Source organism: Drosophila takahashii, chromosome 3L (assembly GCF_030179915.1).
Source record: "Drosophila takahashii strain IR98-3 E-12201 chromosome 3L, DtakHiC1v2, whole genome shotgun sequence".
NCBI lineage: Eukaryota > Metazoa > Arthropoda > Insecta > Diptera > Drosophilidae > Drosophila > Drosophila takahashii.
The window spans coordinates 18,079,786-18,104,894 of record NC_091680.1 but is presented as its reverse complement, the minus strand read 5'-3'; the positions used below and the strand labels follow the sequence as shown (position 1 = coordinate 18,104,894).

General features: G+C 42.1%; 1 protein-coding gene, 2 long non-coding RNA genes and 1 other non-coding gene across 4 annotated transcripts in view; all 4 read right to left on the bottom strand.

Moving 5' to 3' along the window:
- Positions 1 to 2,402: 2,402 nt before the first annotated feature.
- On the bottom strand, positions 2,403 to 3,161 carry LOC138913110 (uncharacterized). The gene is made up of 3 exons (XR_011418701.1): positions 3,024 to 3,161; positions 2,632 to 2,830; positions 2,403 to 2,568 (listed from the first exon to the last, which is right to left on the bottom strand). It is a non-coding gene; the product is annotated as an uncharacterized lncRNA (long non-coding RNA).
- Positions 3,162 to 8,309: 5,148 nt separating this feature from the next.
- Positions 8,310 to 8,621, bottom strand: LOC138913022 (uncharacterized). The gene is made up of 3 exons (XR_011418589.1): positions 8,592 to 8,621; positions 8,419 to 8,530; positions 8,310 to 8,334 (listed from the first exon to the last, which is right to left on the bottom strand). It is a non-coding gene; the product is annotated as an uncharacterized lncRNA (long non-coding RNA).
- A 2,987-nt stretch (positions 8,622 to 11,608) lies between these two features.
- On the bottom strand, positions 11,609 to 11,690 carry TRNAL-AAG (transfer RNA leucine (anticodon AAG)). Its single transcript has one exon. It is a non-coding gene; the product is annotated as a tRNA-Leu (tRNA).
- A 735-nt stretch (positions 11,691 to 12,425) lies between these two features.
- Positions 12,426 to 25,109, bottom strand: part of caps (capricious) — a 52,789-nt gene continuing 40,105 nt past the window's right edge. Inside the window, 1 exon segment of the mRNA XM_070215746.1 lies at positions 12,426 to 15,793. Within this exon segment, the coding sequence (XP_070071847.1) occupies positions 13,272 to 15,668 (2,397 nt within the window). The 5' untranslated portion in view covers positions 15,669 to 15,793 and the 3' untranslated portion in view covers positions 12,426 to 13,271.

Genomic DNA, 25,109 nt, shown 5'->3' with positions numbered 1-25,109 from the left:
AGAACTAACATTTTATTACTACACTTTTTCTTACCGATGTCAAAAATCACACAATAATAAACACTCGAGTTTCCAGACCAATAGTTACATCTTTCTGATGTTCTGCTTGGATGCTGATTTGAGTGTTTGAATTAAATCGATTGAAATAGACAAAAATAAGTACATATCACAACAATCCTCTTTGGCTGCTGACTCACATTCCCCATTCCACCACTCGGGCACTTCAAAAGGAATTTCAAATATTTATTAACGCCCTGCTCTCGAGCAGGCTCATAACTGTTGTAAATTACTTGGCCAGGCTGTAAATATTAATAACCAAAGGGTGAAGCGCCGGAATCCCCGAAATAGAGGGTCCACCGAACGAAGGGGGAAGACTATTTCGAGCTGAGTTGAGGAACCAATTAAGCGGATTTCAAGTGCTACGAAAATAACGCCGCACAATCGAAAGGTGACGAAGCGAGCTCGCTGCCAAGGAGGAAAACTCCGGAAAAACTCGGGGGAAACTCCACTCGTCTATTACATAACGCAGATGCTGAAGAGGGTGATAGTGCGGGATAATATAGAATGGAAGAGCGGAATCGGGGGACTGACATTGAAATGTTGCGCGTGCAGCAGTGCAAACAAAGTTAAAAATAAAATAAGAAAAGTCGGAAGGAGGGAATACGGTGAGGAAAGTTGCGTCTGCAGCATAAATTAAACTGCATTGCTGCATTAAGAGATCAAACACGAGTGAGGAGGAAGGGGAAAGGCTTTCCCAGCAGGAGGCTGCATCTGCTCCTCGAGCATTTAAAATGCTGTAAATTTTAATTAGACGAGATGCTCGCACTCCGAATTCGAAGGGCGCAAGCCAAGCAATGCACTACAAGATTCCTCTGCTAAATATCTGAATAAAGATAGCGATAAATAATTGAGGCAAATTCAACAAGGAGATATTTACCTAGGTTGTTTTGAATCTAATAAATTAAGTAAGCGTGTGATTGCAAGGGGAATGATACAAATATTTTCAGAAGTAATAATATCTATTCAAATATTATTTTGGATATTTCAAGATTCTAGAATATTTCATACCAAATAAATGACACCAACCATTTTAATTTGAAGCTAAGGCTGCTTTTAACTTCCTGGTATCAACTGCTGAAGATCCCAGAACAGTCGCAGTTCCAACTCTCAGGCCTTCGTCAGAGTTGGCCATAAATAATAACACTGTGCAGCATTTTTAGTGCTTTTTAAATTTACCTCGATGGATGCTATATTTTTGGATTCGTTACGAATTCCCAAGTTAAACTGCGTTTTCCAAAAAGTTCCCCGACGCAAGGATTCTTAGCAAAAGGACCTCAGAGTTCGAAAAATGCTGAAATTGGCCAACTTTGCGGAGCTCTCAGAGGCAAATGGATTCATGGTTTGATTCGATGTTAAAGTTTTTTAAAAGATACACCCTTTATCTTTTAAACCCCATACTTAAAAAATTTTTAAGATTTTTTTTAAGGCAGAAACAAATTCTAGAAAACATAGTCAAAAAACATAAAAGTATACAGCTGCGGTCAAAATGGTAGTAGTGTTGCCGCCCTGTGTATTTAAAAGTTTGTTGTTGTAATTGATCTTTTCCTGGTAATATTGTATTGATTATAATTTTACTATTAGACTAATTGGATAAGAAAAAATTACAACATCAAACTTTTAAAAACACAAGGCGGCAACACTGCTACTATTTTGACCGCAGCTGTATGTTTTTCAGTTTTTTGACTATGTTTTTTGGAATTTATTTCTGCCTTAAAAAAAAATCCTAAAATTATTTTATGTATGGGGTTTGAAAGATAAAGGGTGTATCTTTTAAAAAACTTTAACTTCGAACCAAGCCATGCATCCATTTGCCTCTGAGAGCTCCGCAAAGTTGGTCAATTTCAGCATTTTTCGAACTTTGAGGTCCTTTTGCTAAGAATCCTCGCGTTGGGGAACTCTTTGGAAAACGCAGTTTAACTTGGGAATTCGTAACGAATCCAAAAATATAGCATTCATCGAGGTTAATTTTTGATGCTGCATAGTGTAATCATGACAATATTTCGCCCGGGGCAATATGAACTTTTCCGCAAAAGACCCCAGACTGCAGCCGAAAGTTGAGGGCAACTCAGCTCGATTTGATGCCAGGCGATTCGAAATGAATCGCGGCTCTCAAGGCCTCCTTTGTTTTTTGTTTGCCGCTTTCGGCAAACTACAGGGAATTCTGTTGACATTGGCTGGATGTTTGGGAGCTAGCTTATGGCTAGTATCTAGCTGGATTTACTTATAGTCAAAATAGATCTATAACAATCTAGCAGAATAAATTGTAAGATTGAAATATATAAATCAGAGAATATACAAATTTTGTTCTCAAGGGCTTTATTTTTGTAGTATATAGAGGGTTACTTATTTTACCATTAAAGTTATCTAAATTTGCTTTTATTATTATTGTAAATAAATTATTATATTTTATATATATCAGTACCTTTCTCATCACTGGCCCTTCTTGAAGTTCCATGCCTTTTAGTCGGCTTATCAAAAATTGCTTGGCATTGCAACAGGCTGGGAATGCTAGGTAAGAAACATTGTTCGACTACGCCTCGGCGGCAATAAACGAAACAAAATGAAACTTACACTTTTCAGTGGGTCCAGGTCCATCCCCCTCCGAGTTGTCGGCATAGCCACAATTCCTGACATTCGTTGGCTGAGATTAATGCGCCTTTGGTTGCAGCCGCCAAGTCGGCGAGGGCAGGTCAAGGGCCCGAGGTCTGAAGCGTCTGGGGCCGTAAAAAGTTCTGCCCTATACTCTAAACAGTCGAGAGTTCAAGGGCTGCTGGGAAACCACATAAATAGTGCTTAAGTTATGCCAAAGAATTGAACGAATTTATGATTTCGTAAACAAACATTAAGCAGGTTTAAAAATGTAAGGGAATTTCTTTGGGTTATAAAGGGGAAAGGGTAAATGTATTTACTAGGAAATTACAATAATGTTATATTTTTTGCGAGGATTTTTAAAAATTTCTTACCCAAGGGTATTCGAAATTCTCCACTTCCCACTCCTTCTCAGCTTTCTTGCTCTTTTTTTGGGCCTTTCTGTCGACCTCAGCCACAGTTTAAGTTCCAGTCTCGGATTGCGCAATAAGAGCCCTCGGAAAAAAGAGAATAGGACTGGAATGGCAGAGAAGGAGCCACACAGCAAATTGTTAAAAATAATTTATATTAAAACGCAGCACAAAAAGACATTGCAATGAAAATTGTGCAAACAATTCGAGACCGGAGAAAAAAGCAGCGAGGAGATGCCAGGCAGATCCAGCAATTGCGATAAGCTCAGAGCAGCCGGGAGGAGCTGGAGATCCGGGAGCATAGCCCAGAGCTGCAAACAAATGTCCAAATGATATTTTGTCATAATAAATGGCACAACTATGATTATTTATGACTCGAAATGCGATCGCTCCCTCCGCCAGCTCGCTCAATTTAAGTCCCATAATCAGAGACGAGACGAGGAGCTCTGGTCATGATTTCGATTTCTTGCCGGCCATGTAATTTATAGTGCCAAGAGTATTGAATACCGCTGGATTCTCTGGCTTTGTTTTGTTTTTTCTCTTATTTTTTTTCTGTGCCTTCCTGCCCCTTTTTGTGGCAATCAAAGCGAGACTTAGGCCACGAACTGACTGCGATAATGCCGTTTTTCTCCGATTCCCCGATGTTGATTTGCTGGCTTCGGCTTTAGCTTCTCTGCGGCTTCGATTTCCTCTGTTTATTGCTGGCCGAGGGTATTTCTGTTCTAGGTCTCAATTGTGGCTGATTGTTGTGAGGCATCATTAGAAGAACGTAAATCAAATAGTTTTTTCGCTTTATGACTTTTTCGCTGAGAGTTGAACCATTTATGGGTAGAAAAGGGGGACGGTTGTGAACTGCAAGACAGTTTTAGGGGGCAGATTAAGCCCGGAATGTTGCAGGCTAATTTGGAAACGCTTTATAGGCTGGCTCTTAAGTATAGTGATCATCGGCAATAATGTCGGTTTTTGTAAAATGCCACAGATGCCACGGGAGTCTATAGTTTTTAACGTCCAAGGGGAACTGCTTAAAAAAACACTCACCGAATAGCAGACTTCTTGATCACAATAAAAACCAACTAATTATAAAAAAATACAAGCTATGATATATTTCTATCTTTTAACAATCTTTAATATTGTATTTTCCGTGACATTGTCCTAATCCATTTTAATGTTTTTGACGTTTTTCCTAAAATCAAATGAATACAAATTAAAAAATTGCAGTTCTAAACGTTACCCAAATTAGAATCCGACCACTTTAAGCTTAGAAAATAAATGATTTCAATCTATTGATCATTTGTTTTTTTTTCTCCCAGGAAACGAAAGACCATTTTGTTGGCATTGCTTGACTTTAAAGGATTCTTGTGGCCATTTATTGCCACATATATATTTCGGTATTTTCGTAGAACTGCCAACTGTCAATAAGTCTTTACACTGTCGGCACACATGACACCCGTTCCCGTTCCCGGTTCCGCTGCCGCTGCCATCACTTAACCTCTTCCAACGCGCCCCGTCCGCATCCTCTGGTTTTTTGTGCTCTCGTTTTTTCCAGCGTTTTCAAATTAAACTTAAACTTTTTTCATTTCCATTCAGCACACATAGAAAAACTCCCGACCCACCGATTCTGCTGCGCACATGCGTTTCAATTCCACTTCTCTGGGTTTTTTTTTTGTAGCTGGTGGGTCTGATTCCTGGTATGCCGCGTGCTCAGCGTGTTGTTTGCTTATTTGAAGTTTCCGCAGGGAGCTGAGTTTTCGGTTCAGTCGAGTTGAGTTGAGAGTTGAGCTGTGCAGGGAGTTATCGGGGAGTTTCGGGGGCGTTACGGGAACCGGAGGGCCGCAGGGGCGGACGGAGCCAACGAGCGCGCAATATTAAATCGTCTGTATTGTTTACAATCAGAAAGCGTTTTATAGACTTTATATAGACGAACGAGTCAACAGAACGAGTCAAACGCAAGCAGGGGAAACATATCGATTCGAGCTCCTATTCTCCAGAATTCTATGGACGCGGCCACCAGGGAGTCACAGTTGAGCAACTTCTGCTTAGGGGTTTTGCCTTGGCGAATTTTTCGAGTCGGCAAAAGTCACGTTTTAATCGGCGTACGTATCGCAAAAATCATTAATCAAAATTAAACAATAATTATTTGCCCGAAATCACAGTCTCGGGTCGCGGGGAGATATGTCTGTGTGTATTTCTTCAGGTGTTTGTGGGTGCGGCGAAGGCTACAAAAATATACTTTGAGCGGTTTTAATTGAGCTTTAATTATGCCTAATTAAGCGTGGAAATAAGTTTTTTTCCCTTTGCTTTCTTAGTGGCTTTTTTGCATATCACTTTTTCTTTTTTCGGCAGCGTGTGAACACCATTAACATACTGAAGACTGTGGAAAATGATCCAAAGACTACCCATATTCGCAAAATAATGAAGACGTTTGCGATGATAATTAGTCATTCTGGGTTAATCCGAAAGGAATTATTTTAATTTACCCCTTGGAATAAATATAGATTTAATTATAAAGGGTCAATATAATTTTTGTTATTGTTAACCTTTAATATTTGAACGACTCAAGTAAAATCTCTGCTCTGATTCCCCACTGCCCCGAAACACTTCAACTTTTATCCCTGACTCGTCTGCTTTTCGTTCTCATTCAAAAGTTCTGAAACTGCGTCGATTGCCCCATAACTGTAATCCATATAGCACATATCAACTATGAAGACCAACAAGAACTCGATTTTGTTTGATAAACAGAAAGGGAATGCCAGCACAATCCCCGCGGGGACTAAAAACACTGAAGGAGAGTGTGGGGCCAACACAAAGTAATTGATTGTTTATGGTCATACAATTTATGTGTGCCACAACATCGGTGGAGATGGGGTAGTGGAAAATATTGACCATTTGCAAAACGATAATTCAAAATGTTAAATCGACAATTTCAATTTGAGTCGAGCTGCGGGGATGTGCGGCTCCCCAGAGAACTGAAACTACACTTCGCACATGACTCCCCGGCTGTAAATATAAACATAAACTCCCCACTTAATAAAGGCGAGTGCCCTGCCACGCCCCCCGTTAACCCCAGCTGGCCCCATCGCGCTGGAATCAATCGAACGTGTAATAAAATGCAATTTTTGCAACGCCGTCTCCAACTCGGCCGATAAAACTGACTGCCTGGGTTTTTCCTTGGCTCCTCTAGCTCCAAACGCATTTTATCGACCTCCGGGGGGCAGGGGCTCAGCCCTTTGGCACTTTAGGGTTCAATTGCTGTGTAAATGCTACTGCTGTCGATTCTCCGCCAAACGCCGAACCCCTCCTCACCTTTGGGGGGCCAGTAAAAATTGAAACAGTTACAAGTTTATCGAGCCAACGAGAAGAACAAAACCAAATTATACTCCCAACTGCCGGTCATTGTTGTTGCCACTTGTTTGTTGTTATTATTTACAAGCAATTTAACCAATCTGTTTGCTCTCTCGGGCTTTTCCCATATTTTTTCATAGTTAACAGCCATGTAAGACCTTGATTTTTATTGTTTTTAAAAAATACCATAGATTAAATAATTGTATTTTCTGCTTGGACAATCGATACTAACAACAACATACCAATATAAATCGGGAAAAGTTTCAGAACAATATAATGTCACTATATTACGCGAAAAAAATATTCACGATAAGAAATATTTGTGTTATTTTGTAAGGATATATTTAAATATTAATATTAATCTCCAAATAATCTTTTGTATACCTTTTAAAAAGCATCTACTTAAAAACCATCTTAACCATCGTTTAACAAAAATGCGTTTATAAATAATGGCTTTTAATTCTATACCTTTCGTTCCCTCCGTTCTCCGCATCGCAGCAAAAAATTCGCAATAATATTTTGGCACACTACTCCTGTAGCCGTCCCGGCTTGTCCGCTTATATAATCGATTAGTCACGGTCGATTTCATTAATTTTCATAAACAAATTTGTTCAAGCTCTCTGCCAGCACTCCCCAATTCTCCCGTCGACCCCTGATTCTTTTGGCAATGTATTGAAAAGTAAATAATGCAATTTGCTACGCAAAAAAAGAGAACTCAAGGAGAGACCTTTTGTGCCTGACTTCCGGATCTGCTGCAGTTGAGCAATTATGTAATTTTTAATAGTCGCCATCGGGGTCCAAAAGCGGTACGAATTTTACGAGCGCACAGAGGGGTTGCTTGTAAAAGTCAAAGTATAATTTATGATTGTCAGTAGGAGGAGAGCTATAAAATGATGGACAATGTCAGCAAATTTGTCAAAAATTTAATATTGTTGAAATTAAAATGGGCTACAGAATTTTCTATAATAACTTTACTCACTCAAGGATTTGAAAAAGTATTTTAGTAATTTTCTTAGCAAGAGAAAATATAGAAATAATTGCAAAAAAATCTAAACTGCTTCGAATCTCATTTTAGATTCAGCTTATATAAGATATCGGTTTTGAAAAGTCCAGAAAATAATGGGGATGGTAGTGAAGTATCTCTGATGTGACGCATGACACGTGCAGCACTTCACGGATTTCATTCCGCACTCACGTCCTTCGACTAACCCACTTCAGGACTTTTCCCGCTGCCCACCCTACGTGTTAATTGTGGCAACTGCTCTGCTGTGACTTCTGTCCATTCAACTTGGCCACTTGTACGTGGGGCGAGCGAAAAAACTGCAAAGAAAACTCGGAAATAAAATATGACTGACCCGAGCACATGGGACAGCGCACACATAAACTTCGGGTAGCTGGGGGTTAAGCATTTTCGGGAAAGCGTTTAGTGCTCGATGCGCCATAAACATGTGGATTTAACTGGCTGGCCAGAGAGGAAACAGTGCAAAAGGACCTGGCACAGATGCTTTTCTTCGCCTTTAGATTGGAACCTTTTTAAATCCGGTTTTAAAACATCTTAAAAAGTAACGAAAATAAAATATTTCACATAGAATTGTTTAAATTTGAAACAAGCAAATTTTTTTTATTTTACGGAATGGACAAAAATTGGAAATATACATTTGGAAAAAAAAAAAGAAACTCCAATAAATGGAATAACAAAAGTTATTGGAATATCCTTTTGACTAAAAATATAGAATATATTTGGAAAAGTCCTGATTTTACTTTTTCAGTTGTTACCGATTTTAAACACTTTTTTTCTGAATTCGTCTTTAATTAGCGAGGCTGTTCCTGCGGGTTATCCCTCCCACTTGAAGGACACTTGTCAGCACCTCCCCGATGGAATCCCCTTTAGTAACCAGTCGCAGTGAACCTCGGTCGTTGCCCCATATACGGGCTAAAAAATAAAAAATAAAAAGTGAGCAACGGAAAACAGGAGACCATCAGCGGGTCCGAAAACCGAAACCATTCCCGTTCTTACTGGGAGGCGGCTCCACTTGAGCTGCGCTTTTTCAACTTTGTTCGCGGACTCTTTTATGACGGCGATGAGGATGAACTGACCACCGACTGTTCCCCGGCTAGTTGGGTTCGCACTACTTGAAATGAAACCGCAACTTAATAATTTTCGCTTCTGCGGCAATTAAAAATTTTTACCTTATTTGCTCCAGTTTTTCAGCTCTGTTTTTACGGGGCCAGGACTCGCTATCTGCTATCTGTTTCAGCTGCCTCAGTGCAACATTTTGTGCATGGTCATTTACTTTTCGCCCTCGGCCGCTCCACTCCGCCAAGTTGCGATGTTACTAATTAAAAACGCAAATGGGTTTATGATGTTGCACAAGTTGTGGTTGCCCCGGGGGGCGGGGGTATTATTTTTTACTGCTGTCGCTGCAGAATTGTAACATGACAAAAAAGCTGAAAAGAAGTTATAAAGAAAAGCATAAAAAGAGCGTGGCATTAAAACAAATTTTTGCCCGCCTTTTTTTCGGGACAAATACAAAACAAGTCCTGGGTTTTCCAGTTTTCCCCCCATGCGGTTGCTTGCGGCTGCTCCTTTTGTTGGGTTTTCCGGCCCAACTCCCTCCTTGGCCGGAATGTCCTGGACCCTCCATGACTTTATCGCCATCCATCTCGGCGGTCTCCTTGCCGGCGAACTGCGGACCCCTCCGCGCTTTTCACGCTTTTCACATTGCTCTGGCATGTTTTGTGTTTTGTGTCAGCACTTTTTACGTTCTTGTTTTTCTTGTTTTAATTTTTTTGCTTGTTTTAAGCATTTCCCAGAAGTGGTTGACTTTATTTTTAATACCTTGCGAAATACATATTTGTCACAGCACAAATGAGATGTTAAGTGCCTCAAAGAAGAATTTTGGGTAGCCAGCTTTTCATTAAAAACTCCAGTTTCTAATTTCCAGCTTTGAATGTGCTATAAATTATTTTTGGCAACTCTTTCGTTAATCCCCAGCAAAAAGGGAATATTGCTAGCCGTTAGTTTCTCATTAAAGATTCCTCCATCGGCAATTCCCTTAATGGCCAGCAGCCCTAAGCCCCAAGGCCAAAACCAAACCCAAGCGAACCGAGCTGACCGGAAATCCCCAACAGCACGAGCCGCCCCCCAACCACGCCCCTAGGCTGCCATTGTGTAATATCCGTTGACTATTATTCTAATTCATGCTGAAAATTAAAAAGCTGCCTATGAGCCTCTGACCAACCCCAACCCCAATCCCAAATCCCCTTGCCGACGTGTTTTTGTGCCGGTTCAGCGAAAATTTCATGCAAAATAAAACCCAAAAAAAGGAAGAGCCAAACCGAAAACGCCTTTTTGAATAGACGATGGCATTATGTTGTTTTTCGGTGCGGGGCCTTTGGTCGGGAGCCATCCTTTCCCGTTTTTGTATTCAAAATAAAGCGACCACATCAACGAAATATGAAATAGCACAAAAATAATATTCGGTCTGTGTGTGGAAATATGAAATAAAAAAATTAACATATAAATTAGCAAAGCAGACAAAATGTTTGGGGTGAAGGTTTTTTGAGGGAAAGACTCCTTTTGTTTTGAAAACAATTTTCGTGGCATAAATTTACGGACGGCAATTAAAAATATTTTGTAATTCTTCTTAGCTGAATGCTCGGCTGAATAAAAATAGGGGGAACAACTTTAATTAAATGGGATACAATGTTTAAAACAAAGGAGTTGAATGCACTTTTGTTTTATCTAATAAGTACCTATATTTAACTTATATTTAATAAAAAAGTTCCATTATTTAGTTACATATTATCTAAAATGTTTTCAAAAGTTAAGGTTAGTTTTTCCAGGAAAATACATTTATTCGAATATTTTATTGAGTACATTCCACGAAATTTCGCAAATTTTGGCTTTATTCAAAACCATTTAACCCTGATCCTTTTGCACCTTAATTTTAAAGCGATAACCGCACATCCTTGGCAACTTTCTGGCTTCCCGTTGTCCTTAACTCGGTATCCACATATTTACGGCCGCAACAATGTGCGCCTTGTGAAACAATTTATAACTTTTGCGCTTTTGCCTAATAAGTTGGCATGTTGTGGCCAATAAGTTGCGGCAACAGCAGCGGACATGCAGCGGAACTCGTTTCGAAACTAAATTACAAGCACAGCAGCAACAACAGCCGCCGGCAGCGGGATAGATGCCACCCACTTTCCGCCCACTTACACCGCCCGCTCGTCCTTGCACACCGATGCACATCTTGCCAGCAAGTTGAGCGTGTTGTTGTTGCCTTAACTACTGTTAATTCTTCTAATTGTGTGTACGTTGTTTGCGTGCGCTAATGTCGCATATGCACAAGCAGCACAACATCAGCAACATCAGTTGAAGGCACACTGCGGCAGGAGGGGCAGGCAAATGTGCAACTGTTTATGCCAGAGCGAACTATATATGCTTCTCCCGCTGGAACCTCTGGCGATGGCAGCGTGAGGGAAACCCTATCAAAACCCTATAATAAAAAGTAAATGGGATTCAGCTTGCATAAATTAAACAACAAAAGGTTTCAGTTCAATACCAAAAAAATCGGAAATTAGTTTTAGAAAATCTTTTAATAATTTTCTGTCAAAAATAAATGAATAAATCTTAAAAAAAAACAATTTTAGTTATATATTGATTTAGAAAAAATTGTAAAAAGATGACTCATTTGTCAATATTTTAAAATCCCTGCAATAAAAAAGTAAATGATATCTTTTATTATCACAGTTCGTGTCACCACTTCAGCTCCACTAGTTCGCTTTAGATTTTTGCCGAGTGTCGCATCGCTTGACAACTTGCATGGCAGCAGCAGAAGGGGTTGGGGTGGCACAGGGCGTCGAAAGGGGGGCTGTGGGGCGAGGGTGACCCTGTCGCTTATTAGCGCAAAACGCTGCACGTTGGGAGCGTGTGTTGGGGCATGTGTGCGTGAGCCCGTGTTTTTGTTATTGTTAAATGTAATTAAATTATGCAGATGAGTGCCAGGCGCTCCCCCTGCAGCTTCAACTCTGTCGCTGCGGCATTAACTAAACTGCCATGGAAAAGTGTTTTTAGGTATTTGCATTTGACACCGACAAACACACTAGTTTCCCCAAGTGCCGGCGACCGGAATCGTTGGCAGACTGCTGAACAAGCTGCAAATTGTAGGAAACAAAAAAGAAAAAATAAAAATAATACCAGCTGGCAGCGGTGGGATTCGAACCCACGCCTCCGAGGAGACTGGTGCCTTAAACCAGCGCCTTAGACCGCTCGGCCACGCTACCCCTTAATTTAGAACGGGAAAATTGACGTACAAACGCAAACAGCAAGCGAGAAATCCACAGCGAACCTATATAATAAATTGGGCAGAAAAGAATTACATAAATGTATCTGAATCAGCCCCCAAAAATTAAATACAACAATTTTATTGTTAAGTTTGTTCTTTATTTGATTTTATCTTCTAGTTCTTGAACACTGTTGAATTTACCATTTCTTCGCATTTGTATTTTTCCATTACATTGAGAGAATTCCTTGCATGACTTGTTGATTTACTTCTGGTTTTAATGATACGATTAGACGCTGATCCACAAATGTAGTTGGTTTTCGGCTCAATCTATGATGCCTCGTTTATATTCTTAGCTTGTTTAACTATGCTTGTCCCTTGTAATTTGCTTAAATTGTAGTTCAAATTGATTTAATTTAATCATAGTTGCTTTGTTGTTGTCGTATAACTAGATGAAAGATCTGCTTCGTTATGAAATATGAATATGAAATTTGCGTTTGAATAAGTTTTCAATTACATATGGTAATCTTTGTTTTTCGTTTATTTGTAGGTTACTTTTAACTCCCTTGTATTGGTTTTGCAATTTGTTCCATTAAGTTGTTAAATATGTACAATCGATCAAAAGTGAGGCCGACTCGATGCAGTGAAAATCAAATCAAATTCTGAAATAAAAAAATACAAGTCTTCAGCCGAGGCTGGGAAAATGATAAATGCGAAATGAAAACAACGCAAAATGTATGTTTTTTCGAGCATAGTCACTTTTTTTTATTTACACGCATAATTCGTATATATATAGATTTACTTTGTGTTCGTTTATGTTGCATAAATTGCTTATTCATATTTGTGAATGCGGCGTAGATTCTACATGAATATTTCGGAGTTTTCAATAGTTCAGCTATTTCCATTTTACACTGCGTAAACATCTTCTCTGTTTATTATTCCGATGAGTAGTTTATTTTTTACTGAGTCTATTAACTATAAAAATCTGCTGTGTTCTATTTTAGTTTTTGCATATTTATTTCCCTTTTATTTTCGACTTTTCTCATTGTTTTTGGAATATTTTTTGTGATAGCTTTAGGCTAAATACATACATAGTTTTAATGACTGGTGCTTAAGCGCGTAGCTTATTTGTTATTTTATAAGGTAAAATTATTTGTTATTATTTTTTTTTATATTGTTTTGACGTTTTATTGATTTTTAGAGAAGCTTCTAATTATTTACATTAATTGAAATGCTTTAAAGCACAACTTAAATATTAAGATCACTGTATGCAAATGAAATGGCCGCACGGCGGGTTGGTTATTTAATATTTTTATTTTATTTTTTATTTTTTAGCCAACCTACCAACTGCCTGCCAAATTGTGCGCAAGATTTCCTTATATACACCTGCGTTTTTCCTGCGCTTTTCCTGGTCGGACGACAACCTCTCGAACTAAATTCTAATTTATACAAAATGCTTTCGCTTGAATACACGTAACGTAGGAATATACAACTAGAGTATGAATATTCGGGCCGCTTTTGATTATCGCGATAATCAAATGGAACCCGATTAAATTAGATCAATCAATCCCCTTTCCGTCTTTCAACCCTTGTAGAAGTAATGCAGCTCGATTTCCGGTTCCGGCCTGCTTTTGATGAAGTTGCGCCCCAAAGTGCCGCACGTCTTGGCCGAATATCAGTGGTACCGCCTCAGACTTCCATTGTTGTTGCCGCCGCCCACTGCCACACCCACTCCGCCCCCGTGATGATTGTTGTTGGTCAGGGTGGACAGATTATTATTGTTGTTGTTGAACGATCTGCGCCCAGTGGTGTTGCCGTGGATCAGGGCCATGCCCACCCCGTTTCGCAGCGGCAAGGCGGGGGGCGGTGGAGTGGGCGTGGGACTGGGTGGCAGATCGTGATCCAGGGGCAGCGAGTAGTGCGAGTTGTTGTGGATATATCCCGGCTCGGACATCGCATCGCAGGGTTTGGCATAGACGCCTCCATAGTGGTGATTGTGGTTCTGGTAACCCTGCTGTCCCTGCTGTCCTGGCTGATTGTGATTGAAGTGGTCCTGGGTGAGTCGAATCCCGTTGGCAAGTGGCTGGCTGTAGTGCGACAAGGTGCTCTCCTGCACCTGCAGCTGCACCACCGGCGGTCGGTGGCGTGGCAGCGAGGTGGCATTCATCGGCTTGCCCCCGTTGCAGGTGAGCAAACGCATGTCCTGCTGCGAGTGGTGCATCTTCGAGGAGGCAGACGACTGGCCGTTGTTGGTCATGTAGTGGATGTGGCTGAGCTGGGCGAGGGAGTTGGAGGCCTGGTCCACGGCACTGGGAACGGTGCCACCATTACCACCCCTACCCCGCACCTGAGGCGGGGGTGGTGCCTCCAGCTATAGCTCGGTCACGGGTATTGGCCGCGTGCTGCCCGCGAAGTAGGGATATCCACCGGCGGCAGGGTGAACTCCACCGCTACCAGGTGCCGGCCTGGACATGTACTCCTCGTCGGAGAATGTCTTCTGGTACTCGCGCTCCTTCCTGCCCAGCGCAGAGTGCCCTTTCAAGAGCTCTCGAATTCTCCTTCGGCAGGTGTAGAGCACCAGGGCCAAGGTGGTGATGAGGGCGGCACAGGCCACCACCAGAATGCCGATGATCGCCTGCTTGCTCGCCGCTCCATGGGCGCAGCCCAGCAGGGGTTCAGCCAGCTGGGCCAGGGGCAAATCCCTCAGAGCCGTCGGATAGGCGCACACAACCTGGGCAAACTGACCCGTGGCATTGCGGCTGACCAGCAGATGACGCAGCCACAGCAGCCGGCAGTCGCATTCGAAGGGATTCTCCGAGAGATCGAGGGTCTGCAGATCGGCCCAGGGCACCAGACCCTCGTCCAGGCTGCTCAGCTGATTGGCCTTCAGCACCACGGTGCTGAGATGGGGCAGGCCACCCAACGCGATGGCGGGCAGCTCACTCAGCTCCTTGTTACTCGAGAGGTTGAGGTGCTCCAGATTGGTATTTCCGCCAAAGGCACCGCTCTCCACGCGCCTCAGTCGCGGAGCTCCCGTGAGTTCCAAATGCCGCAGCTCCCGGAGACCAGCAAAGGCCCCCGATGCCACCACCTCAAAGTCATTCTGGCCAATATTCAGCTGCTCCAGGCGACCTAATCTTTGTAACGCTGCCGTGGGAATCGCAGGCAGGTGATTATCGGAGAGATCTAAATAGCGCAGGGTCTCCAGACCCCGCAGAGCCTCCGCCGAGATGTTGTGCAGGCCAGCTCCATGGAGATCTAGGCGGGTCAGTCCCTTGAGATCCTCGAAGGCGCCGCCGGGAATCGTCATGAAGGAGTTGGTGCCCAGGTAGAGTTCCGCCAGCGAGTGCAAAGCCTGGAAGGTCAGCTCGCCGGGAACTGTAGTCAAGGTATTATCATCTAGATACAAGACCCTCAGGTTGTCCAGCCCATCCAAAGCATGCGGATCGATGTGACTGATGCGATTCTGGCCGAGATTCAGCTCCGCCAGCTTGGTCATAGGAGAGAAGGTGCGGTACTCCAGTTCGGCAATCAGGTTGCCCCTCAGATTCAGGACGCTTATAGTAGATAGACCCTGGAAAGTCCTGTTCGACACCTGGCCAATCTTGTTGTGGTCCAGGTGCAGCTCCTGCAATTTGGCGTGATACGAAAACGATCGCTCCGGGATGGTCAGCATGTCGTTAAAAGACAGATCCAAAAAGGTTAGCTGCGCATAGAACTGCATGGAGGAGTCGATGGTCTTCAGCTTGTTGTTCTTGATCACCAGCCGCTGGATGGCGGGATTGAGGGCGATGGGCAGGACGTCCAAGGTGCCCTCGCCGCAGTTGACCATCAAAGTGTCGTCGTCGCACTCGCAGCCATTCGGGCAGTTGGCCAACCCCCGGGCCCCCTGCAATGTGGCCAAGACGAGAAAGAGGCCCAGACCGAGGCCAAAAGCCTGGCCGAGATGGGACATGGTAATTGCCCGTCGTCTGCTCATTACACGCTCGCTGTCTTCTGGCTTTTCGCCGCTCGTCTCTTCGTTTGCTGCTCTCCTTTTCTCCACGTTAACTGCGTTCTGGCCAAGTTCGCCAATGGCTCTGGAGTTTAAATTCCGGCATTCGCCTGCAAAAAGAGAAAAACAGAGGAGGAAAACGTGGTTAGCATCGCTTCAAATTGATTTTCCATTAGAGTTCAAAATTGCTTGGCTTTTCGATTTCCATTGGATTTGGCAGCTGCCGAGCAATCGCATTGCCCCCGTCGGGAGTTAATCGGTAGTTTTGTGGATTACTTCTAGCTATCTGTGCCCTGCACTCTGTACTCCCCCCAAGTTTGTCTGCCATCCGACTGGCGGGCAGTAAACAAATGAAGACAATTTAAATGGCCACGGCCTGGACATTAGGAGCGGAATTAGCGACTGGCTAAAAGCAAATGGAAGTTGTTGCAAGTTTCACTTTAACAGTTGCCCGCCAGTCTGCTGCAGACCTAATGGTCGTCAGCCAGTTGGCTCGAATCGGTTCGGAAGTCTGGGGTTGGGCTATCGATTGGATGGAAGCAGATTGCCCAGGAGTTACTGACCTTATAGGAAATATGTAGTAAGTCCATAGATTTCATATTCAGTTTTACAATTTTACGCTTTGATTTTAGCGCTTTATAAAAATGAAATAGTCAAGTTATTTTAAGGATTTTAAACTTTAATATTTTTAATGTTTTTTATATCTTATTCTGTTTCATTAAATTCAAAAAATTTAAAGTTAATCTTGCTAACACCTAATCTAATATATTTCATCTTAATTTAAGTATTTTTAAATTAAATCATGCTATTTATGGCTTTTATTTTTAGGTCAAATATATAATACGAAATTTTGTTGTTTTATATACAGGTTTTGTATTAGGAAGTTCTTTATTAAATCTGTTTGTGGTACTTTTGGATTTACTTTCTAGATAGATACTTTTTACATTTCTAATTTTCTAAGATTCCTATTTCCAAAAACTTTATATTAAGTGCTGCTAATTCATATAGAAATTGTAGGAACTAGAACTCATACTTTAATTTTCTTTTGAATCGCTTTAATTAGATATTTTGCTGCAGAATTTAGTCCTTCGTCGGCAGCAGCTTCCTTTGAAGACCCAACCCCTGAAACGTCGTCAAAGTCAGTTCTTCACCCCACATGTCAGACAATGGGCCAACCCCAGCAACCCTTTGTGTCAACTGGCAGGTCCCCAAAGTCAGAACCCCCGGCCCCGAAACCCAACCCTTATAGATACCACTCCCCAATGGATCTCCGGACAGGCCAAAGATATGCCGCATAGTTGGGGCCAAACTTAAAAAACAACTTGCACTTTGTTTGCTTTGGGGACATTTATCAGCTTCGGGGCTGATGGGCAAAAGAGGAGGAGGGGGTGGGGGGGGGGGGGGCTGGGATCTGGGGACAACTGGCAAAACAAAACTTAATTTAGCGCGGCAACTGCGAGAAGTTCAAGGATGGGGCCCAGAAAAAGGATATCGGCACTGGGCTCCCCAAACGGGCCATAAAATAAATAAAACAAAAGCGAAATTCTTTTTTCCTTTGTTGTTTTTTTCAAGCGGATGGGAAGGGGTGTAAAAGACAAAGGATGTATCGTCCCCTTTTTCATATTTTTCAACTTTACGCAGAGTGGGCGTGGCCTCCATCCCCAAGGCGCTATGAAAATAATCATAGATGTGGGTCAGAACTTCAGCGGGGAGGAGATCGGGGGAGAAGGATATAACTTCCATCCTTTGAACGGCGAAACTCTCGCTTTTTATTATGTAAATATCACATAAACACCCGGGAGCAGCCATCATATGAAACGAGGCCGCAAAAAATGGCGCTCGTGGAGGGTCCTTCCTGGCTTTATCCCAGAGTTCCGACTCCTCATCATTACCATGCATATGCCATAAAGCAACTTGTTGAGGCAGGGACCACCGCCTCGAAGAACAAACAACCGACAACATTTTCGGGCGAATAAAAACAAAAACTGTGAAGTTTTTCCTTTGTGCGCCAGCAGCTCCAGCTGCTTGGAATGCATATGGGGGATTGGGATGGGAAAAAATCATATTTAAATTGCTAAAATCCCGTTAAATGGCCAACGCGATACCGCAGGCCTGCTTTTCAATGAGCTCGCAGCCACGACCTGTCGAGGAGTTCAGAAGTTATCAGTTGGGTTAGGACGGGTCGGGGGTTCTCGAGCACCGAAGGCGATGATCTGGGGCGCAAAATGGTGAGTGAAATATGTAGGGATGGTAGGTTACACTTAAGAATTCAGAGTATAAGCTGGTTTTTATATTGTCTACTTGACATGCCATTTGGAAATACTTTAAAGTATGTTAAAGACATACAATTTCTTCTGTTAGACAAATTTATCTCTTAATATTCTTAAGATACTATTTTTTAAATATAATTATTTTTCTACGATATTCAAAAATCAGTGGACTAACTACCCTATTTAAATTGTCACTTGAAAATTTCTCTCATTCGGCCCTTTCTACCTTTCAATCCCCTTCCATTGAAAGTATGCTCTTAATATTTTATGGTCTGGCGCTGTGATTTAATTTGGTAGCCTTTGTTCCCTTTTTAGGACATTTTTATTTGGTTTGCTGCTGTTGCTGAACTCATTTATTAGTTCCGTTCGTGTCAGACTTGGACTTTGTGACCCCTCGTTCGGTCTCCATTCCCCTCCCACGACGATATCTTTTCGACCATTGTTGCAAAATGTTTGCCTGCCGGTTAAACTATATGCAGTGCAAAAAATATCTAGAAATGTTTGCCAATTAGACATGAAAATAATATAATTTTTACTAACAATAATACAAATTTTATTTAAACATTGAAATAGTTTCAATATTTTTTATCTCCGAGAAAGATATTTCCTTTTCTTCCCTTTAAGCTTTTATTTAAATTTAAAATATCTGAGTTAAAGTTTATAAATTAAAATTAGTAGGTTATTTGGCGAATTCAAAATGCTTATAAGGTAAAAATAGTCAAGGGTCTATTTGCAGACATTGATTTTTCTTTGTGTGATTGTGAGTCCAACAGCCTTGCGGCCATGGCCCAAAAAAAGAAGGGGGTTGGTCAGTTAGAGGGGGTGTTGGGGTGGGCAAACCTCTTTTTATTGTATCTGTCTGGTGCCGTTTTCTGTTCCGTCTTTTGTCGGTTTTTGGTCCCCGGATTTTGGTTTTGCTTTTGCTGTTTGCCCAGCGCTATGACTTCCGCTTCACCTCCCCTGCCCAAAACACCACTCCACCCACCACCTCCTTTTAACACTTTCTGTTGCTGCTTTTTGTTTAGTCTACAGTTCTTTTTTTGCTTTTTGAAAATTTGCCAGCACACAAAAAAGAATCATTTGCCACAACTTTTCTGTTGCAGTTGGTGGAAATTGCTAAATAAATGCATGTTTCTGATTTAATGGTAGACAAAAGAGTGCGGGGGAGGGGGTGGAAATGGGAAAGAGTTGGCAAGTACAGTTGTGCTCGTAGCGAACTCACTTTTCCCCGTTTTATCTGCGGCGGGCAAAAAGTTTGGCGGTGCTTAAAAATAGCATCGGAATCGACGGGTCCATAATGGTTTCCAGGTTTCAGTTGGCCTGGCCCAATTTCCCTCCAGTTTTTTCGAGGGACCCCTTCGCAAAAAACTTGCCCAACTCGAGCCATCAACGTCGGCAATAAACTTCAACTTTGCCTGTTTGCCAAATGTTTAATATTTCAAAGTAACGCCAGCCAATATCCTAAAACCTTAAACCAGAAACCCCGGGGCCCCCCAACCCCCTTCTGCACCCCCTTCCCTGGGCGTTATTTATATGACAATTTCGCTTGAGCGCGCGTTAAAATATCGCCGACAATATTTTATGCTCAATGCCTTGGCTCATGTTTTGCCAACAGCCCCCAAGTCCTGCCCCGCCCCCATCCGCACGCTATGATAAACTTGGCAAATTTATCCTGCTTTGTGCCATACGTCTTTTGGCACAGTTTCCGCTCGAGACATGTACTATTTGCACAGTTTACAGTTTCGACTTCCACTTGGATTTGGATTTGGAGAAGAGATACTTTTTGTGTGTGCAACTGCAAGATACGTTTTTTCTACCAAATATTTGCCATCGCAAGGAGACAAAACAAAGACATGACTGCCGCACGCACAGCCAGCTCCAAATTGGAAGCGGTATTTGGGGCACCACCAACCAAACTAAGCACCCACCACCCACTGAAGGCCATAAGCTGAAGGCTGTGTGCCAGTGAAAGTCGCCGCGGCAACAACCACTCGTCTGTGAAATAGAAAACGAAACAATAGACGGGTGGTTCCAATATTTGAGAGGGGGCGTAACAGCTTCCAGAGAGTGGCCGCCAGGGGGCGCTTGGCAATTGCGCATCGTCACACATGTTACTTCAATTTTCAGTAATGGTAATCGGGCACAAGTTCCCATTCCTCCTCTTCCAATCGTATCGGCAATTGAAACGGGCTTGGGCTGGGATTTCGATTCGGAATTTGGCTCACGAATCGAACGCTTTCTGGCTCTCTCCTTCTGCAGCTGATTTGTGTTTATGAACCGCAAAAGCTACATGGATATGGAGTCTATGTGATTGCGAGGGGGCACTATAATCAGTGCGAAGAGGCTAATTTCCGAGGGAGTCGTGGCGAATGGAAATACAAAATCACTTTCAAATAATGAAGAGAACTTGGAGGAGCGGCACTTGTTTGGGCTGGGAAATCGGATAGAAGGTGACCTCAATCTTGATTGTTAAAAAAACATAGGTACATGTGGTATTAAAACCTTGAGATGTGTAAAGGAAATATAGTAAAAATAATACTTTTGCACAAGTTAACTATTTAGGTTAGGATCTAGGTGCAAATATTATGTGATTTGCTTTGTTTCTTTGGTGACCCCAATTTTTAAAAAATGTGTAGCCCCTACAAGGATATATTTCAATGCTCGCTCGCTACTTTTAAAATTACCAAAAATTTCTTGTGGTAATTCCACTCCCAAAACGGGACTCCCCCACTTGGCATTCAGAATGAAATCCATTGCAAGTTCAACACCCCAAAATGAGCGGTTAAAGAGGAGCCCCAGTGAGCTGGCTCATTTGTTGGTTCTGTTCTGGAATAAAATGGAATGGAGTGGAGTGGAGGAAAAGTCCCTCGCCGGTAATCTCCTCCAGCCACCGTAATATCCGCCAAACAACAGGAGCAATGCGGTGCTTCGGATTCAAAAAGTATTTTATGGCTCCCTTGAACATTAAGACTAGGCGACGGCGACAGCGGAGGTCGGGAAAACAGAGGCTGATGATAAAGAGGATGATGTCGACGACAAGCCAAGAATTTGGCAAAGTTGGAACTACGACGATGCTTTTATGGCATAATTCCTAGCACCTCCTCCGCCATCCGCCATCTCGCTGCCCATTTTTGTTTGTTTTTACAGCCTGGCCAAAAAGTTGGCCCAAAGAGGAGGAGAGCGAGAATTGGCACTGCAAGAAAGTAAAGAGTAATACCCAAAGCAGTCATAAAGTAAACCAAATATTTTACATATAAACGACCGCAAGCCGACGTCGTCGTGGAGGTTTTTTCCTCGGCCCGCAGACGACGTCGCCATTTTAGCCATAATTTTCTAGCCATCTCATCTCTCTCTTTTCCCTTGGCTTTCTGCCCAGAAAGCGGCGACAGTCGAAAGTAGGTAAAAAAGTTTCGCCCATCGACCTTGCCATCCAGGCATCCAGTGGCCCGCCCTTTTAGCACTTCCGTGTCTGGAAGTTTAAAGCCAAGACAAAGTTATGTGTGGCAGACAATAAATCCCGAGCTATTGATCCTTGCTATATGTCTTAAACAAATTTATACGGCGAGCGCAAAACTAACCCATATATCCCCCGACTTATTCGGGATCTGGAGCAGAGTGGGGTGTGGCTTTTTTTGGTTTGATAAACGCGCATATGGCGCCATTACAGCATGTCGAACATAAACTTCGCCGGCGAATGCAGATGGCGAGGGGCTTTTCTGGGTTCGTTTCTAGGTTGCGCACCATTTAGCGTCGAGGGCTTTAAAATTAAGGCGCGATAGTGGAGATTTTACTACAAACACGGCTTAGGCAAGTTGAGACATAAATTCTGTGAATAGAGAATGCAAATGGGAGAAGGAAGATTAGGGAGGGAGGTTCTCTGAGGTTGCCAGAAAATTCCGAGTTAAAAAAGTGTTTTGGTCGTGTTGGAAATAATGCGAATAAAATAAGTACGTATACGCAGGTTTTTAGGAAAAAGGATGAGGTAAAATGAAAGATTTAAAAAAAATTGTATTATCTTAAAAAATTGTTTTAAATATTTAGTGAATTATTTTTGATTTTTATTTATGACATCTTTAAAAAGTTGTATCAAATGGAATTGTCTCTAATGTTTGTTTACAAATAACATTAGCTTAGACTCAGAGTTTCAGAGGTAAGTTAATGGATCCCATTCCACCTCCTCCTCCACTATAGCCCCCATTTCCTCACTGACTTTGTGTACTCAGAACTCAAGACCTTAAGTGGGCCTCGTAACTCTATACCCTAGATCCTTTCGGTCGAACTCCCATTTCAAGGGCCAAAAAGTTTGCCGAGCTTAAGCCAAAGCAAATTAAATTGCCATTGCCCAAGCAAATGATTTTTTCTACTGCTCGCTTTTGGCTTCTTTTCTTCTTCAGATGGGATTAAGTTGGCCAACTTTCGCCATCATTTCTGGTGCCGCTTATCGACAAAAGTCAGCAAACAGATCGGATTTGTATTTAAATTAAGCATTAAATAGTAAAAAGGTAAAGGGCGCTAAATGAAAACGAGCCAGCTTGATGGGGCCGAAAAAGTGTGCACTTGAAAATAATTTTTGCAACTTTAAGGTAAATTGAAGGATGATCCGAGTTCAGATGTTTGTTATAAATAATGGAATATCAAAATACTTTAAAATATTAAAAATCATTTGGTACATTTTAGATTGTTTATCGACTTGTATTCCATCTTTAATAATTTTTTTTAAATGTTTATTTTTTGTTTACTAAACTTATTTGGGGTTAAATAATTTTCTGAGTGTAAGAGATTGGTGATAACCGAGTGGAGGGACAGCATTAGAGCCTTACAACGGCATTTGCTGACAGGCATTAGGAGAGGACTCTTCGCGACAATGCCTCCCCCTCCTCAGCCCCTTTGTTGCTGACTCAACAAGCAGGTGGGTGGTTAGGTGGCGCCACATTGGGCGGTGGATTGTGGGCTGTGGGTGGTGCATACCTGCAGCTGGACTTAGTGGCCTGGACAGCAGCGCTTCCGTTTCCATGTCGGGGGCCATAAATCTTTCGCAAAATCGCGGCCAGGCGCAAAGTGCACCACAAAATGGTGAAAATTGCACGGCAAGGATATAACAAAAGGGAAAGGAAGTGGGGGAAGGACAGGGACAGGGACAGGGACAGAGACAGCCGGAGAAAGGAAAAGAGAGAGTGAGACAAGGATCTAAGCGGGCAGCTTACACTGCTCCACTCGGTTTGGGGTTAACTGGGGTTCAGGCTGGTTTCAGTTTCGCTCGGGTTTAGTTGGATGTGCGTAAATTTAGTGCCCTGGAAATTTAGTTTCACAGTTGCGGTGATTTACTTGGCCCGGTGCTGTCCCGTCTACAAAAAGGTACAGTGAAGCAAAGGTAATGAAATAGTCAGTGGAATGTTTTCTTCGGAATTCATCCAAAGTACTTGAAATTCTCTAACTGTTAGTTTTTCTAAAAATCGAAGATTACCAAGATATTGGGTAAATCAATTAGGGAGATGGGATTTATTTTAATTAGCCAGATAAAATCGTTACTTTTTGAATGAAAATGTTCTGTTGAATGCCAGATAAGAGTTGAGAAAATTACAAAGTTCGAACTTTTCACCTCTTTTATTCGTTTTCCATTCCACGGTGCATTTAAAATGTTCCATATTGTTTGCATTTGCTTTTAAATTTCCACGCTCAACATTGTACAACGATGAAGTACAAAAAAAGTATAAAATAAGTCTGAACTTTTTGCCTGCTGCCGCTGCCGCTGCCTCTGCTCTTCCGCTGCCCCGCTGAATTTTACATGAGGCAAGGCCGTTGGGGAGGGGGTCTCGGTGGGCGGCGTCACATGTGTGCAGAGTTCTACGTGGCTGAAAACCAAGGTAAAGGGAGTGGTCGGGGGGCAGGGGGCAGCGTGGTTTTTTGCTTTAAGCAGCACCATTGTTTATGCTCCGAGCTCAAACCGAGCGGGAACGAGAAGGAGATAAATTCACTCAAAGAAAAGTTTTTCCTTAATTAATTATCAATTTATTTGGTCTTAAATTGACCAAAAAAATGTTTTTTAATTTTTTTTAATTTGGCTGAGAATAAATTTGCAGCTAAAATATATAGGTAACTAATGAATTCAAAGTAGAATGTAAAAAACCTTCGCGTTTTCCATTTCAATTATACTTTGGAAAATACCAACTTGAACAATATTTCTTTCAGTGCAAGAATTGCGAGAGCTAACCAGACTCATTTAAAGAGAGACCCCGAGACATGAGTTAAGTGCGATGGCGAAATTTATGCGAAGAATGCAGCAGCAATATGTGCAACGGCAGCAGCAGCAACACTGCAACACGGCAGCAACATCAACTGAACCACATGGTCGGCAAGCATTTTTCTTCGTCCTGTTTGTTTTTGGCATCCCATGCTGGCTGCTGGCTGCTGGCAGCACCCAAAAAAGGACCAACAAGGGAGCAGAGCAGGACGATATTTTTCCTCATTTTTTCCTGGCCGTTGAATAATGTTTAACGTGTGTGTATGTTGGAGACAGGAAAAGTATTTGCGAGTGAAAAGTCTGCAGTTGCCTGTGTGATGTGTGAATAAGTAAGCTTTGTAAGAAGTTTTTCATTTCCCGCTTTTTCCTCTTTGTCTGCCGCTCATCCCTCATTCGCCACCATTCTGGCTCTCGTTCTCGGCAATTTTTCAGTTTCCCCCATTGTTCCAAAGGGAAAAGTGTATGGGGTAAGGGGGGCCTGGGCATACGGAAACTTAATAAGATTTTAATTGAAGCGCAAGAATTTAATTAATTTAATTATGAATACATAAGCCCAAGACGGCCAGAGGAATGATATATGTAAGTAATGGGGTGAGCAGTGCGAAAAAATGCTCGCCACCAAGGAATGCAATAAAATGGCAGATTTGATTACATCATAAGACATTTTTAGGAAAAGCTCAAAGGAGTAAATTGGCTAAGAAAATTGTTTCTTAAAAGGAAAATATTTATATAAGAGTTTGGGGTAATTAAGGAGATTACTTTTTAGTTTTTAAATACAAGAAAAACATTTACTTTCAAGATTTGCATTTAATATTTATTTCACACATAAATACGCCATAACTACTTATCGTGTTTTTAGTGCTATCGGCATTGTAAACACTTTTCAACAAAAGTCACGTTCTGAAACTGTTTTGT